At 35.7% G+C, this 18,451-nt stretch overlaps 1 protein-coding gene across 1 annotated transcript in view; it reads left to right on the top strand.

The window, feature by feature from the left end:
* The window catches only part of LOC132226442 (A disintegrin and metallopeptidase domain 3-like), a 70,092-nt gene that overhangs the window by 37,109 nt on the left and 14,532 nt on the right, over positions 1-18,451 (top strand). The window contains exons 11-13 of the mRNA XM_059681099.1: positions 2,423-2,559; positions 5,500-5,689; positions 12,008-12,106. Of these exons, the coding sequence (XP_059537082.1) occupies positions 2,423-2,559; positions 5,500-5,689; positions 12,008-12,106 (426 nt within the window). The remainder of the gene's footprint in view (positions 1-2,422; positions 2,560-5,499; positions 5,690-12,007; positions 12,107-18,451) is intronic.

The raw sequence follows: 18,451 nt of genomic DNA, 5'->3' as shown, positions 1-18,451 counted from the left end.
TCTCAAATAGATGATTGTTTAATGAAAATATTCTACCCTATGATGAGTGAAATTAGGAACATATTCACCTCGCACTCATGGGAGCACTGGGGTAAGGTGTTGCAAGGACAAGTCCTAGGCTTTATGTAATGATGTCTCTTCCATTCCCTCTCCTGGGATTCAGTCCAACAGCAACGGTGAAAACAGTCAACAATGCCTGGGTACAATTCTCTCCATGACACACTTTAGGTCACTTTTAAACATTAAACTTTCTGAGTCTCATGTTTCCGATCTGCAGGGAATGTCCAGTGCAGTTGAGATTATTCGTTTTAAGTATATGGAAACGTTAACACATTTGTTTTGATTTTATATCCTGCAATTCATTTATTAGTTCTAAGAGTTTCTTTTATGTGGAATCTTTAGTGTTTTCTCTGGCTGCTTTCATCATTCTCTGTCTGTATTTGGTCTTTGCTCCTATTATAATGTGTCTTTTTTTGTGGTTCTCTTTGGATTTACAATCGGTGGAGTTCATTGAATATTTTAAATCTGCGTGTTCATTTTCTGCCAACAGTTTTCCAGCCCATTATTTCTTCAGTTAAGCTCTCTGCCCCTTTCTCTAACCCTTTTCCTTAGGAGACTTATAATCCATAGACTGGTCTGCTTGCCAGTGTCCATGGGCTCTTTATATTTTCTTTATTCTTTTTCTTTTTTTGTCCTCTGACTCAGTGATTCCAATTGACCTGTATTTAGGAGTGATTGCTTCTTCTGCCTCATTAAGTCTGCTTTTGAATCCCTCTGCAGTGGTTCTCAACCTTCTGGCCCTTTAAATACATTTCCTCATGTTGTGACCCAACCATAAAATTATTTTCGTCACTACTTCATAACTTTCATAACTGTAATGTTGCTACTGTTATGAATTGTAATGTAAATATCTGATACGCAGGATGGTCTTAGGCGACCCCTGTGAAAGGGTCGTTTGACTGCCAAAGGGGTCGCAACCCACAGGTTGAGAACCGCTGCTCTAGGGAATTTTTAAGGTCATTTATTGTATTTTTTTAGTGCAAGAATTAAAAAACATAATTTATATCTTTTTGTTAATATTATACCTGGAATTTATTTCAGACATTTAAGTCTCATTCATCATTTGAAAATCAATTAATGCAATCTAGCCCATCAGTATACCAAAGAAGAAAAATCATGTGATCAATATCAATAGATATGAAAAAAGCATTTGACAAAATCCAATACTATTTATAATTAAAAAATATGGCAAACTAGGACTAGAAGGGAAATTCTTCAATTGAGAAAGAACATATATAAAAAATCCTATAACTAATATCACTACCTTTTGGTGAGAAACTAAATGCTTTTCCACTAAGATATGGGAAAGGCAAGACTATAGCTTTCCACTCCAATTTAATATTGTACTGGGAGGGAAAAACACAATAACAAATGCTGTGAGGATGTGAAGAAACAGGATCTCTCCATTCATTGTTGATGAGAATGAAAAATGGTGCAGATACTGTGGAAAACAATTTTCAATTTCTTACAAGATTTGACATGCTTTTACCATATGATCCAGATATTTTTCTCTTTGGCATTTACACAAATGAGTTGGTTAATTACACCCACATACAAACCTGCACATGAATGTTTAGAGCAGCTTTATTCATAACTACCAAATATCAGATGTCCTTCCGTAGGTGAAAGGGTAAAGAAACTGGGGTAAATCCATATTAAGGAATATTATTTCGTGATGAAATAATGGGCAATTTAGTCATTAAAAGACATGAAGAAAACTTAAGTCATTAGTGAAAGAAGCCAATCAGAAATGGTTAAATACCATGTGATTCCAACTCCATGGCATTATGGAGAAAGAAAACCTGTGCAGATAGTAAAAGATCGTTGGTTGTGAGGGGTTTATGTCTTCCTGACATTACTGCTTCTCAAGTATTTTATTTTCTCCTTTATTTTTAAACAAAAGAAATGCTACTTGAAAGGTGTTACAGTATTCTGCCTTATTCAGAAAAATAAAATAATTTGACTTTTTTCCCTAAAACTACTTATGAAGTCAAAACTGAATGCCAACTTAACCCTTAAGAATTTGTGTATTCTTTTCATGGGAAAATAATACAGTGGCTGAAAAAATGCTTATTATAAAAAAATTTTAAATTATTTTTATTTAAATCAGCAACATACAATAAAAGTGTAAAATTGCATTAATTTGTTTCATGTCAATGCCATTTGGATTTAAAAAAACACTTCTTAAAACAATCCACTACAATTTACCATATTTTCATATTCCTAAGGAATTATTGAGCTTTAGAGTGCTATTTTCTTAAATGTGTATTTGCATTTAGGTAGTATGACCACGAATTATTTATTGAAATGATCAAATGGGTGAAGAAATAACTTAAGCAACGTATGTTTTGTTTGTATTTAGTATCCAAAGAGGATGTCTTTAGAGGCATTTTCAGTAGTTATTGCACAGCTGCTTGGAGTTAATCTGGGGTTAAGCTATGATGACAGCTATAATTGTAACTGTCCAGGAACTACATGCATTATGAATCCTCAAGCAATGTAAGATGTTGTTTCTATCAATCTATATATTTTTTGATAAATGTTTGCAGTAGTTTTTGATGTATAATCTCTTGCATGATCACTTAAGAGTAAGACTATTTTTTTTAAATATGTTTGTGCTTTTTTAAAACGTATGAAATAAAACTAGGATTTGATATTGTAGAAAATGTGCTTAATATTTCCATATTCAATGTCTAGAAAGAAAGTGTTTGTTGTAATGACTTTCTGGGGCTGATAGAGTCTTGAAGTGAAATTTATTTATCATTTAAAAAATGTAACAAGCATTGACTGTGTTGCAGAGTTTTATATGTTTGCCTTATCAATGGTTAACAAGATAGGTAAGTTCTAAATATCTTAATGTTAGCCCATTAGGAACAGGAAAGAAAAAAGTGGCCGTAGAATAAACAAAATATAAACATCTTATGATAGGTGCCCAGAAGGAGGTAAATAAGGAATACATGGGGAGAGGAAACTTTTTAATAACGTGGCCTAGGAAGTAATTCTGGGACCTGAAGAGAAAGAATGAATTTGGTCATGTAAAGAACTTGTTAAGTACTTTTTAGGGAAAGCAAGTGACTGATATTTGTATAGCAAGAAGCTTGAGAAACTCAACAGATTAGAATAAGGAGATTGAGGGGGGGGGGCGGTTGGGGGGAAGTGATAAAAATGCAAAATAAAAGAAATAGCTTGGACTATAAGGACATATATAGAAGGCATAAGGAGAATAAAGTAAACTGCAAGGAGGCTAAAGAACAATCCATCAGGGAAGAAGTCCAGGAGTAACTAACATGGGGTATGTAGGAAAGAGCCTGATTGTGTAATCATGATGTGAGAGGTGGGATTTTATGATCAATGTAGCAAACCACATTTTAAATTGATTTATACAGTATGGCTAATAAAAATTATCTTAAAAATGAATGAACAGTATATCAGAGTGAAATCATTATAATAATATTTGGGAGATGATTCTCATAAATACAGCAATTTATTAAGATAGAGATAAATGAAAATGGCAAGTATTATTGTAGATTTTTGGATAGCACAACTTATTAACTGATATTGAAAAAGGCAAATGTTAGGAATGGAGAAGTTGCAAAATCTTTGGGCATTTTGTATATGTTATATTGGAGGCATCGAGTCATTCATTAGAGTTAAGTACACAGTTATATGGATCAGGATCTCTGAGGACAAGGGATCTAGAGTGTGTGAGCCATCAGCATGTTGATGGAAATTAAAACCATGGACAGATAATTTAGAAAGGAGTTGAAACTAGTCAAAGAGGTGCCCTAAGATATAGCTTTGCATTCTTGTCATAGAAAGGAAGGCACTGTTAGAATAAAAACCAAGATAGGATGGCTCCTTCCCTGGGGAGTACTATGTTTTAAAAAAGGGAGACGATGGAATTCAGATGGTAATTTAGTCCCCCCAAGTCTCTCACAAACTAAAGAATAAAACTAGGAAAAAAACAAAGAGCAAAAGCATATTCTATGTTTCCAAAACTGGAATGCACCAAGGATACCAGCAGGTGGGTTCAAACCACTAACAAAATAAAACCTGCATGAAGTAAGTAGCTGTGCAGGAGGAAATAAAATTAACACAGTGGGATCTCTAAAAATCTGAGAGACCTGGGAGCTCAGAAATCATTGACTCATCTGCACACTCTAAACTTGACCCTATTGAGCCTGAAATACCATTAAGCTCATGCCATTACTGGAACCCAAATTGGTGGGAAAATTGCAAAATATCTTGCATAACATCAATGTAATTATAAGAAAGCATTTCATAAACTGAAATTGAGGAACAATTTACCAAAAAATCAGGCTGTAATAATATAACTTTTGAGGTCATAAAATCCAATGAAAAATCATAGGTGACTAGATTAAGGATACATGAGAACTAAATGCAATGATTGATTCTGAACTTTATCCTTTTGCTATCAAAGTTCCAATATTGTGCTGAAGGAAATTTCTGAATAAAATTTTATGATTAGGCATTGATAATATGTCATCACTTCCTGGTTTTAAAGTATCTGTTTTAGGTGAATTCATTTCTATGTATGAATTACACATTAAAATATTTACACTTATGAAAACATGCTAACCTTGGTTGGTGTTAGTTGAGCATAGTCTCATGCAGGTTGCTGGTTCAATTGCTGGTAAGAGCACATGCCCCGGTTGAGGGCTTGATCCCCGGTTGGGGCCATGCAGGATGTACCTGATTGATGTTTCTCTCTCTCCCTCTCCCTTCCTCTTTCTCTAAAATTAATGAAAACATATTTAGAAAAATATTCTGATGTTAACTTACTTTTTACTGTTTCAGGAAAAAAATATTGGACTATATTTGTATTATTTTTCTAAGTTTTAGATTGTTACACGATTAAACAAAAACTCATTCAACAGTACACATAGAAATATAGAAATTTGAAACTAAGAAATAATCTAAGGCTTACACATTTTATATACTTAATGTTGAGATCTTTTAATGGATTATTACCAAGGAACAAGTGTTGATGATTTTTCACTAACACAATCAACTATCTTTTCTTCTTTATTTTCCATATATATTTTCTAGTATACTTAATATTCTTAATTATAATCAGTGCTACTTATAATAATGATTATAAATATGATGTTGACAATAATAATGAAAAAATGAATAATGGGGCATACTTAGTTTTTTTTCCCCAGGCATTGTTGTTTTTAATATATTCTAACTCATGTCACCTTAACTTCTCTACTTTCTAGATTTCTATTACATTAAATTACAATATAAATGAACTTGTTGCTTACATTTATGACTACCATTAAAAATCAAAGCACTCTCCCCTCCTTCTTGTTTTTCTCTGACTGAAGGTGTACAGAATTAATCATGCTATATTGACGAGTGTGACTTTGATAGTGATTTTATTCCATTTATCTGAAGAATATAATTTAATTTTAGACGTTCCCGTGGTGTAAAGTCTTTTAGCAGTTGCAGTGTGAATGAATATAAAGGTGTAGTTTCACAGCCTGGATTTGAATGTCTTCAAAATCAAACCATTTCAAAAGTGGTTGTCCAAGGAAGAGCAGAACCAAGCTGTGGTAATAAACGTTTGGACTTTGGAGAGGAATGTGATTGTGGCCCTCCAGAGGTTAGTGGCAAACATTGATAACTTACCTAAAGCTTCATTTTTGCTTGTTTGTCATATAGTGCTATAAATATAGATGTGATACAAAAGGGGGGGCTTTTGTCAAATGCTGCACCATTTTATCAAATTTCTAAGACATGGAGATACGGGACATGTGAGAACTGACTCATCTGAATTTGAAACATTTGAAGAATTTAAGTATGGAGTAAGTATAGCATGGATTCAATACGATTTTCTTTGTTGTGTAACCATTAATAGCAACACTCACCTTTCTGTATCACAAACACCAGTCCCTTCAATAATATAATGATCACCTAAATCATCTGGATTCTTCCCAAGCGAGTGCCTTGGTTCCCTAAGTTATAAAATGTGTGTTATTTACCTCCTCATCCTTGCATCTGGGAAACTTCATTTATTTTAACCTGATTGCACAGAATTGAATAAATCATAATCCATCATTCATTATTGTTATATTTGGTTTTTTGCTATTATTTTTTTTCAGTTGTGCTTGGTAAGATGACTAATCAAAGAAGTTTGTTGTGCCTGTCTTCATATACTTATGCATGGTGAAGTTGATTGATATAGATTTTTTAGAAAATATGAAAGGTCTCTAATTATTAGGAATAAAATTCTGTATAACTTGATTGCATTATAATTAGAATGACTCAAGCTTTCTGTATCTTTATTAATTTTGATTGCTTTACTGCTGTGGACCGGCTCCCAGCACTTTACCCCTCAGAACTTGAGAAATAATATTGATACCTCCAACGATCCAGTTGTATTTGCCTAACTCTCACTAGAACTTAATTCATTCTTTATATTTTGAAGCTGTTTTATGGTGCAAACTTAAATGCAATTGGTTTTCTTCCTAGAAATTAACTTTTTACCTACAAAGAGTGGATATTCTTATATCAATGTTGCTTTCTGTTTTAAGTATATTTGGTCTGACATAACTACCTCTAACTCCATCTCCATCTCTGTTTCTATCTCTGTCTCTGCTCTGACTCTGTCTCTATGTCTTTAGGTTCCTTTGAGTTGGCATTTCCCTGATATTACTCTATTCTCATTTAGTTTTTCTGTACTATTCACTTCAATACCTACATTGTTTTAATTTATTATTTGATCTGTATTTGATTTGTAAAGTTAATCAGTTTAGATGCTATTATGATTAATAGTTTGCATATTTAAAAATTAACTGAGGTCCATGGTTTATTCTTTTTTTTTTTTCTCTTATGGCTTCTTTCTGTTCCAGGATCTCTTCCAGGATCCTTATTGTATTAAGTTGTTATGACTCCTTACACCCCTCTAGAATGAATTTCTGTAAGTTTAGTTCTCTCAAAATTTTTATATTTCCTATGTCCATTTTGTTACATTCGTTTTCTAATTTAATTTTAGCTTATTTCTTTTGACCTGTGTGATCCCTCCCCACACACACTATTTATTTTCAGTGATTTAGTGGGTATGCATTTTTTTCCTCTTTAGTGATTATCTTCTCATTTTGACCATGACTGTTCTTGCAAGTCTGCTGCTGCATATGTGCCTGCATTTCTCTAGGCTAGTTTTGTGATCTACCCTTGAGAATGTTCCATGTGCACTGGAGAAGAATGGATAACGTGATGTTCTGGGATGAAAAGCTCTGATAAGTGAATGTGCTATAGCCTTTCATCTATTCTAGTATGCCCCTTTGTATATCTGTGATGTCTGTGATAACTTCTCCTCTTTCATTTCTGATTTTGTTTATATAAGTCTTTTCTCTTTTTTGCTCAGTGAGTCTGGCCTGGAGACTGTCATTTTATTAGTCTTTTCAAAGAACCAGTTCTTTGTTGTATTAATTTTTGTATAGTATTTTCTTCTCTATTTCATTTAATTCTGCTATAATTTTTATTATTTCCTGTCTTCTGCTGACTTTGGGTTACCTTTGACCTTTTTCTAGTTATTTTTTCTTATTATTTTCTTATTAAAAATTTTAATGTTGACCCTATTGCAGATGTACCTCATCCCACCCGCCTTTGCCCACCTCCACCCAACCCCACCTCTCCTTCCGTTTACCTTCACCGCACTAGTACGTGTCCATGGGCTGCGCATATGCGTTCCTTAACTGATCCCGTCACCGTCTTTTTCCAGTCATTCTTATCCTCCCAGTTCATTTTTAAAACTTGAGTTTAGAGAGAGAGAGAGAGAAAGGAAGAAAGGAAGAGAGAGAGAGAGAGAGAGAGAGAGAGAGAGAGAGAGAGAGAGAGAGAGATTTGTTGTTCCACTTTTTTATGCATTTGTTGGTTGCTTCTTGTATGTGTCCTGACAAGGGATCAGACCTGAAAACTTTCCATATTGGGACCATGCTCTAAGCAACTGAACTACCAGGTCAAGGCTCATTTTCTAATTCTTTAAGATGTAATGTTTGGGTGTTTACTTGGGATTTCTCTTATTTTTTGAAATAGGCCTGTAATGATACACTTCCTTTTTTTATTACTGCTTTCACTGCATCCCCAAAATTCATATGTCATATTGTCATTCTCATTTGTCTCTATATATCTTTAGATGTCATCTTTATTTCTTCTTTGACCCAGACTTTTTTTAAAAAATAGTATATTGTTTAATCTTCACATGTTTGTGGTTTTCTTCTTTTTTGCAGTTGATTTCTAATTTCAAAGCTTGTGGTCACAGAATGTGCTTGGTTCAATTTCAATCTTTTTGAATTTGTTGAGGCTAGTTTTGTGATCTACCCTTGAGAATGTTCCATGTGCACTGGAGAAGAATGGATAATGTGATGTTCTGGGATGAAAAGCTCTGTAAATGTCAATTATGTCCATTTTGTCTAATGTGTCATTTAAAGTTAACATTTTTTTTCGTTGATTTTCTGTTTGGATGAACCATCCAGAGCTTTGAATGGAGTATTAAGGTCCCCAACTATGATTGTGCTTTTGACTGTTTCTCCCTATAGTTCTGTTAGTAGTTACTTTATGTATTTTGGTGCATGCTATGCAGGTGCATATGAATTAAGTATTATATCTCCTTAATGTAGTGCCCAATTTATCATGTAAAATGTCCATCTTTGTCTCTTTTTACCTTTGTTATTTTGAAATATGTTTTGTAAGATATAAGTATGGCTACACCAGCTTTTCTGTGGATGTTTTTGCTCGGTGAATCATTTTCCAACTTTTCACTTTGATTCTAACTTTTTCTTTGCAGCTTAGAGGTGTCTCTTGAGGTAGCAAGGCTCCGTGGCTCTGTTTCTCTGTCTCGAATGCCAACCAGCCAACAACCATGGCTGAACCCTATGCTGTGTCCTTGCCCAGTTCTCTATCTCTAGGCTCAGCCACAGCTCATTCTGCTCACTCCTGCAGGAATGTCTGTGGAATCTCTTTGCTTCTACCAGATGAAGGGAGTGCCAGCCACTACAAGATTCCTCCACTCTCTAGCCATGAGCCACTTACTGGCTGCAGTAAAGCTTCTGTGGCTTGTCTCAGTCCTTCTCCCTTCTCTCCTCCCCCATTTTCTCCCACTTGCCTACCTTTAGATATTTCAACGTGCAGATCTCTGAAGCATTTTTGTGAGTTGACCAGGGAATCCTTTGTTGATTTATAGCTATTCAAATTGCTGAAATTTTAAGGCTGAAACCAAGGGGATCCCTCAAGCTGCCATTCTTTTGATATCATTCCCTCTGTAATTGATTTTTATATATACTATAATAATATCATTTTTTAAATTATAATTTTTTAATTGATTTCAGAAGAATAGAGAGGGAGAGAAAGTTTGAAACACCAATGATGAGAGAGAATCATTGATCTGCTGCCTTCTGCATGCACCCCCCTTCACCCCACTAGGAATTGAGCCCTTATCCAGGGCATGAGCCCTTGACTGGAATTGAAACAGGAAATCTTCAGTCCTTAGACCAATGCACTATCCACTGACCAAACCAGCTAGGGCAAAAATATCAACTTTCAAAAATCACAATTTATTTAAAGACTAGAGGCCCGGTGCACAAAATTTCTGCACTGAGGGGGGGGATGTTCCTCAGCCCAGCCTGCACCCTCTCCAATCTGGAACCCCTCGGGGGATGTCTGACTGCCAGATTAGGCATGTTCCCACAGGAAGTTGGACATCCCTCTCACAATCCGGGACTGCTGGCTCCAACTGTTTTCCTGCCTGCCTGATCACCTCTAACTGCTTCTGTCTGCTAGCCTGATCACCTCCTAACCACTCCTCTGCCACTCTGATCAACACCTAACTGCTTCCTTCCAGCTCAATCACCCCCAACTGCCCTCCCCTGCTGGCCCGGTCACCCTAATTGCCCTCCCCTGCCAGCCTGATCACCCCTAACTGCCCTCCCCTGCCAGCCTGGTCGCCCCAAACTGTCCTCCCCTGCTGGCCTGGTCGCCCACAAAAGCCCTTTCCTGCCGGCCATTTTGTGGTGGCCATCTTGTGCCCACATGGGAGTGGCCATCTTGTGTGAGGGTGTGATGGTCAATTTGCATATTATCTCTTTATTTTATAGGATTGTCCTTCCCTCATTGCTGTGAATCAATCTTGGTTATTGATCAAGTAAACATTTATGAGTTTTTCTGTTTTTTTCTACTCTAATGCTACCATTTTAATTGCTATAAATTTCTATTAATTTGTGGGATATGATTATATATCCTCCAGCATGATTTTTTTTGGTGATCATGGCCTTTTGCATTTAGTAAGAATATCTGATTTGTTTCTTTTACTTTCTACAAATAAAGAGACGGAAGAAATTGCATTGAACCTTAGATAAATTTGATGTTAGATAAAATGGAGGTATATGCCTTCATTTTTATTTCTTTTAATTTATCTCAACAGTATTTTCTAGTAATCATTATATAGGTTTTTTTACTGATAAACTTTTAAATTTTTACTGTGATGTTTTAAAATTTTTATGATAGTTTAAATCATATATTTTAAAATGTTTTCTTTATTACTCATTTTTAAAAATACACTAGATATTTATAGTCTTTGCTGGGGTCCAGCCCCAGCAGGTCCAGGGGTCCCCAAAGGTGTGGACGGAGTCGGCGAAGAAGGAATGACACGGAGACAGTGTTCAATTGATCAGTAGCCTAGCCAGGATCTCTAGCCAGGATCTCCAGCCAAGTACTGGTCTGGATATCCAGCGAAGTTCTGCTATTTATTGTCTTGTTACATCCGTATTTATACCAGTTGATTTTAATCCTGTCAATCTCTAATTCCAAAGGTTAGGGCGTTTCTTATCTCCATTCCAGGGAGTAAAGATTATGTAGCTTAAGCATGATTGTTCGTAGTTAAAGTGATTAATTACCCGCCTGGCACTTAGTTAAGGGGTTTTATTCCCTCCCTAACTTCAGGGGAAAATCCCTACCTGGGGAAACAGGTTAAGTTTTCCTGATAGAATGGCTATTCAATCCTTAGGTTAAGGGCAGTGATGATAATCTGGTACAAGATAACCAAAGCATTCTGAATTATATTCATTTGTGTTGTTTTCCTTCTGGCTAGCTCAGTTTTTGAATTGTATATCATTAATATACAAGTACTTATAAGTAAAGTAAATAAACAGACTACCTCAAGGGAAATTGGTGCATAGAAATATAAAGTAAACCAGAATGTGCATATATATTCAATATGAACACATTATTAGTACAATAAATAAATTGAAACAGACCTAAATTCCTAGTTATTTTTGCCTATACATTTTGCTAATTTTTAAATATTCTTACCAGTCTAGTAAAATATCACTCTTGCACTGAATAGACAACTATAAGAAAGTTGGAAATCAGAGTATACTATTATAAAGAGCATTTATTCTTTTTGTTCTCCAAGACTCCAATATCTTTTTGAATTAATCTTTAATATAAAATTTTGGAGCTAAAAATAATAATGAACAATTTTCTCTGAATAGGTTTTTATAATGATAAAATATTATAATTTAGAAACCTCTATTTTATCACAATCATAACTTGTAATATATTCCCATAATTATTTTTGAGAAGACTTGATAATATGGAAAAGTACTTATGAGGTACTCAATGAAAAAAAACCTGAAAACTCATTGTTCATATTTTTACAAAATCAAAGAGGATTGAAAATGATTAGATTAAATTATTAACAGTTCCATTTCTTGAGCATGAAATCATGAATAATTTATTACCATTGTCTTCTTTACTAAAACTATATTAAGTTTAAATAAACAGTGTTACAAATAAATATAGAAGTAAACATTATACTGTAATTGTAATTAACTTAGAGACAAATTTTAATACCCTTTGACAAATGAAATTATTTATTTGATTTAAAATTTCTATTATTTAACTTGAATGTATTTGCTTTTAGAACTGTAGTTTTGCAAAATGCTGTAATGCTAACACTTGTAAACTGATTGGAGATGCAAAATGTGGCACTGGAGTATGCTGTAATAGAAAAACTTGTCAGGTAACCTCTCAAAATATTACATTTTTTTCTTCATGAATTTTTTATGTTCTTGTGCATTAATTATGGTTCAGTTTTTTAAAAACTTGTTTTTATACATCTTTCAAATATGTTACTTTATGTACCCTCTTTATACACAGTTGGTTTTATAATTTAGGTGATATCCTTAGGTCTTTTTCTCCCTACTATTTAGCTCCACCACTCAAACAACTGTGTTGTTTCAATTTCTACTCAAGATCCATCTAGTTATTGCACTCAATACCAATTCCAGATTATTTGGGTGCTATGAATTCCTTGCAGTAATGCCTGAGTGAAGCTCTTCATCATCAAACAACTTACGATAAAATTATAGATGAGCCAGCTAACACACACTTGACATGCAATGCTCCAATAAAAGACAGTGATTTTTAAAAAATCCCATTTTGAAAGTAATAGAAAAGGAATCCATGTAGAATAGTCACCAACATGCAACACAAACAATAGTGAAGTTTGCCTTGGGCAAAGACTTCTGGCCTAGAAGTGGATTGAATTGATTTCCCTTCTGAAGTTTTCCATTCAAGTTTTTCTTTGTAGCCACATCTGAGCAGAGATTGGTTAGGATTTGCCTTCTGTGGATTGCATCATTATAGCACCTCATTTAGTATCACTTTCAGGACTCTATGACAAATATAAAAGCTAATTCATGAGAGATTTTGCTTGCCAGATGTGTTTTCTCTGTGTCAATGGAATCTCTCACAGCATTATTCTACTTTGTTCTATATGTGTTCTTTTTTACTCTATAGGCTAGTAAATAGAACTAATGGTCGTTTGTGTTCAAGGCATATGAATGTAGAAGGCAGTGTAGGGTTCCTACTTCTTAGCAATAAATCTTATTGCCTTTCCCTTCATTAAAGCTCTCATTTTAACCTTTGTCTCCAAACCACCGAATATGGCTTTTCTAAACAGCCTATTGCCGTTTATCTACATCGCAAAGGGTAGTTCTTTAAAATGGAGATAATCACTACATTTGGTTGAGTGAAAATTCACAGTACAAGTTGCTAGGGAGAGCTTCAGAGTTAAATCTACTTTATTAGTTTAAATTAATTTTATTATGTGGTATAGTATAGTACTTTGCTTTTGCTCTCATTTTGTTGTATTGTCAATCAGCAAGCTAGGCAAGATGCCTTACTGAGCCAATTAGTTAGGAGTCATTTTTTATTACGTGCAGGTTCAGAGCAGAATATCTCTGTCAAATGCTGAACAAATAAAGGAAGGAGCATTCCCTTTTTATATCCTTCTAGGTCTTTGTGTAAGTTATTTTTGCAGACAGCTTGTAACGTTGAGTATACATCATATCTAACAAACACTTATCATATCTATACAGACAACATGTAACCTTGAGTACATATCATATCTAACAAACACTTGGCATGAGAATATTATCAGTATCAGTGTATTCGCCCCTTTAGATGGCTAGCTTGCAAGGTCAGACAGTTAAGTTTATCTTTTCTATTATTTAAGTTAAATAACAAAGTTATTTTTACAGAATAAGAGACCGTCTAAAAATAACAGAGTTGACTTATGGAACAAGGGACTAGCAAGAAGTAGCAGAGAACTTCAAAACAGCAGTTTCAAACAGCAGTTTTTCTAAAGGAGGGATCATTACTATGCGTCAATTTAAGGCTGACAATTGTCTTATACTCTGCTCTCTTTCATTATTGGCTATAAGTGTAAAAGGCTTCCTATTTTCTTCTCTTTTTTACTTTCAGTTAGGCTAGTTTCCACCAATGCTTTTCCAAAATTTAACAATTTTACTTAATATTTTATAAATAAATTTCTATTCAAATAGACAAAAGTCCAAGTGCAAAGCTGTGGAAGATAATAATTTAACCAGCTTTTTTACTGAAACATAACAGTGAATAGCTTATTTCTAACTAGTACTCAGAAATTTCTATTTGTAATTTAAACAATTGTATTTGGTACTGTATTGGTACAATTATGTATTGGTCAGTTGCATCTTTTTTTGAATTTGTTCAAAATGATGTTTATTATAAATTCCTTATACATACACTTTATTTATGTGTGAAAAAAATTTAAAGACATGACCATTGTAACTACATGTAGACTTCAGATTCAAAGTTACTAAAAATTTGAAATAAGGATAGTTTCCAATATTATTTTTATTTCACACTTTAGATATACTATAATTTTAATGGCATAGTAGAACAACAAAGGTGAATACTTCTACATATACAGCTTTTGTTGTTTGAATACCAAGTGACTAATATATCATTTAACATTACTTGACTTCATTTTTTTAAAGAATAAGCTAATGAATTCTTTTATTTTCTAAAAATATATATCAAAATATTTTGGAATTTGTTTTATAACAAATAAGTCAACACTTATAACTTCTTTATTTTATTTAAAAAATACAAAATTTTTATTTATTCATTTTAAAAATCTTTTTTGTTGAAAGTATTATATATGTCTTTTTTTTTCCATCATTGACCCCTTCTAGCCTGCCTCTGTTCCCCCTCACCCTTCAGCCTACCCCAGGTCTTCACAACCCTGTTGTCTGTGTCCATGGGTTATTCATCCTATCTAATAATAGACAAAGATTGAAATTGACCATACCTTTGCTACACCTCCCATTGGCTAATCAGTGAGATATGCAAATTAACCACCAACAAATACGGAGGTTAATTTGCATACATAGGCACGAAGCGGCGGAGCGAATACTGAAGGCGGCTCCGGCCAGAGCAGCGAGGGCTGTGAAGGAGGCTCCGGCCGGAGTGGAGCCAGTTTTCCTCCGGCACCAGGCACCCAAGACTATTGCATGAATCTTTTCGTGCAACAGGCCTCTAGTATATGCATACAAGTACTTTGGTTTATCTCTTCACCCCTCCTCCCCCACCCTCACCTACCCCTGCCTTCTCAGAGAAAGATAATCACACGAAATCACTCATATGTGGAATCTAAGGAACAAAATAAACTGATGAACAAATAGAACCAGAGACAAGCATGGAACAGACAGACAAATGTCAGAGGGAAGGTTAAGATTGATTAACCTGGGAATTTATATGTATATATGCATAGTCCATGGACATGAAGCAGGATTTTTTGGACTGGAATACGCAGTGCTCCCCTGGGCAAGATGGTTCCCCAGATTCTTTGTCTGAGAGAGTCGAAGAATGAGTCCACGGAAGTAAGGTGCTATAGCAAAGGTGGAAATTTTATTGAAGAAAAAGTACAGACTCCCACGTGGGGAAGGGAAAAGAATCTCACAGCACAGACTCCCACATGGGGAGGGGGACAGAGCCCAATGGAGTCCCTGTTTCCATGGTTTATAAAGGCTGTAGGTCTTTGTGCCTTGATATCCCCTCTGATTGGTCACTATTCCCTTAGACTGGTTACTATAGTAACTCCTGAGCTCAAAGGTCGAATCTCACATGGGACATGTGAGGTTTTCCTCCCCTCCCCCTTATTGTTTTCCTATCCCCTTTGGGTCTCCTTCTTCTTCCTCTGAATGAGGGGCTTCCTTCCCTTTATTTTATAAATATAGACCTTCTGCTGCTCTGCAGCCCTGTGCTTCTTCCATGGTTCCCTTAATTTCTAAAATTTCCTAAACCTGTCTTTTTTCATCCCTAAAAATTCCTATTTCAGATGCAGACAATAGAGTGGTGATGGCCTGAAGGGGCAAGTGCAGGGTGAGGGGGTCAATGAGAAAAACAACAACAGGGACATCTGTAACACTTCCAACAATAAAGATTTAAAAAGTTTGATCCCAGCCAGGAAATAAAAGATTTTTATAATTAAAAAAGAAAAAATAAGGAATAGTGTTCTGGCTTTTATTCTTGGGAAAAATCAATGGGCCATTTGCCCATTTTTAGTCAATACTATATGAAACAAAATTTTCTACCTGACACAATTCCTTTAATTTTTATTTTATTTTCAACCACAGTTTACATCTACTACTATTCCTCACCAGTTTCAGATGTATAGGAGAGTGGCCAAACACCCATGCACTTTACAGAGTTGACTCCCTGCTGCCCACCTAGCCCTATACCCAGTTTTCTTGATATATTTTACTATATTCCCCATGCTGAAAACTGCATCTCTGTGGCTATTCTGTAGCTACCAATTTGTACTGTTTAATCCCTTCATCTTTTTCACCCAGCCCCCAAACCCCCTCCCCTCCAATAACTATCAGTCTGTTCTCTGAATTTATGAGTTTGTTGCTTTAGTTTGTTCATTAGATTCCACATATAAATATGTGAAATCATATGGTAACTGTCTTTCTCTGACTGGCTTTTATTTCACTTAGCATAAAACTCCCTAGGTCCATTCTTGCTGTCACAAAAGATTGTATCTTGATAATGGCCAAGCAAAGGAAAACAAACAAACACTCATGAAGCTCAACTTCATGCTCAGGTGAAGATTTCAAATAGGAGCAATAGAATTCTTATTCTGGACATCTATTGAATATCCTCACAGTTCTGTTGACAGGGCTCAAACAAGGTTTCTGCATATATAATACAGATAGCTCATTGCACCTCCTGGGTTTTCTAGTCCATAGTACAGTATTTCAGAAGCGTAGAGAGATCCTTTCTTTTCCAACATCTGCCTCTCTGTTTGGTAATGGAGGAAACCATGCCTGATCCTGCTAAGTTAAATTTCCACTCCCTGTGTCTAGGGAGAAGTGTTCTGATTATCATCGTGAGTCCGAAGCAGATTCGTGATTTGCCGGGGTCCAGCCCCAGCAGATCCAGGGGTCCCCAAAGGTGTGGACGGAGTCGGCGAAGAAGGAATGACACGGAGACAGTGTTCAGTTGATCAGCAGCCTAGCCAGGATCTCCAGCCAGGATCTCCAGCCAAGTTCTGGTCTGGATCTCCAGAGAGGTTCTGGTTAGGATCTCCAGCCAGGTTCTGTACAGGTTCTCCAGCCAGGTTCAGTGTCCAGGTTCCAGTCAGGTTCTCCTGCCAATCTCTGTAGTCAGGTTCAGTCCAGGATCCCTTGCCATGTTCTCCCGCTAGGCTCCGCCTCCAGGCTCCGAGGCCAGTCCCTCTCCAGGCTCCTCCGGCATGCTCTCTCCAGCGAAGTTCTTCTGTCTCTAGGCTCCGTGTAGGTTCTGTCTTCTTGATTCTGTTCTAAGTTCTGAGTGTTTCTGTCTTGTTACAACTGTATTTATACCAGTTGATTCAATCCTATCAATCTCTATTACAAAGGTTAGGGCGTTTCTTATCTCCATTCCAGGGAGAAAAGATTATGTAGCTTAAGCATGATTGTTCGTAGTTAAAGGGATTAATTACCCGCCTGGCACTTAGTTGAGGGGTTTTATTCCCTCCCTAACTTCAGGGGAAAATCCCTACCTGGGGAAAACAACCCTTCTCAGAGACCTTGGTTAAAACACATAGTGCCAAGAAGGTGAGCAAACATACTAAGAACAGTATGCCATATATGCCAGGTCCCTTGAAACAGCAAGCATGGACCGGCTCCCGGCAGTGATTTATAACCCCTCATGGTAGAGGTGGAGTAGGTCCTGCAAGAAAAATTATTTGAAATAAGAATGATGTCCATTGAGAAATAGTTTAGGATTATGGTAAAAACTAGCAACTGAGTTAGTACAGCATATCAGGAATACAATTAGTCCCAAGAATTAAAGTTGAAAAATGAATATGCATAGCCTGATATCAGATATTTTCTATTGTTGATCTTGAAGTAAATATTTAGTATCAATCACCACAGCATTATGACTATGAGAGCTTTCACTAGACCCTTTTTTAAATATTGAGGTGAAAATCATAAAAAATAAAATTGACTATTTTCTTTTTTATATATATATATATTTTATTGATTTTTTACAGAGAGGAAGAGAGAGAGATAGAGAGTTAGAAACATCGACCAGCTGCTTCCTGCACATCCCCCACTGGGGAAGTGCCCACAACCCAGGTACATGCCCTTGACCGGAATCGAACCCGGGACCTTTTAGTCCGCAGGCCGACGCTCTATCCACTGAGCCAAACCGGTTTTGGCAAATTGACTATTTTCAAGTGAACAATTTAATGTCATTTATAATATTCACAATGTTGTGCAGCTACCACCTCTAGCTCCAAAAAATGTTTATCATCCAAACAGACAAACATGCTCTCCTTTCTCCCTTCCTGTCAGTCTCTGGCAACCACCAATGTGAGTGCTGCCTTTCAGGTTTCACTTATTCCAGATATTTCATGTAAGTGGAAGCACACAATGACCTATAGTGTCTTGCTTTCTTCATTTAATGCAGTGATTTAAAAGTTTATTCATTCTTAGATTGTATATCAGTCTACCATTCCTATATCTGGCTGAAAATATTCTGTTGTATGTAT

The sequence above is a fragment of the Myotis daubentonii genome, chromosome 2, assembly GCF_963259705.1.
Source record: "Myotis daubentonii chromosome 2, mMyoDau2.1, whole genome shotgun sequence".
Lineage (NCBI taxonomy): Eukaryota > Metazoa > Chordata > Mammalia > Chiroptera > Vespertilionidae > Myotis > Myotis daubentonii.
The sequence above is the reverse complement of the archived record's forward strand: the minus strand, read 5'-3'. Positions and strand labels throughout refer to the sequence as shown.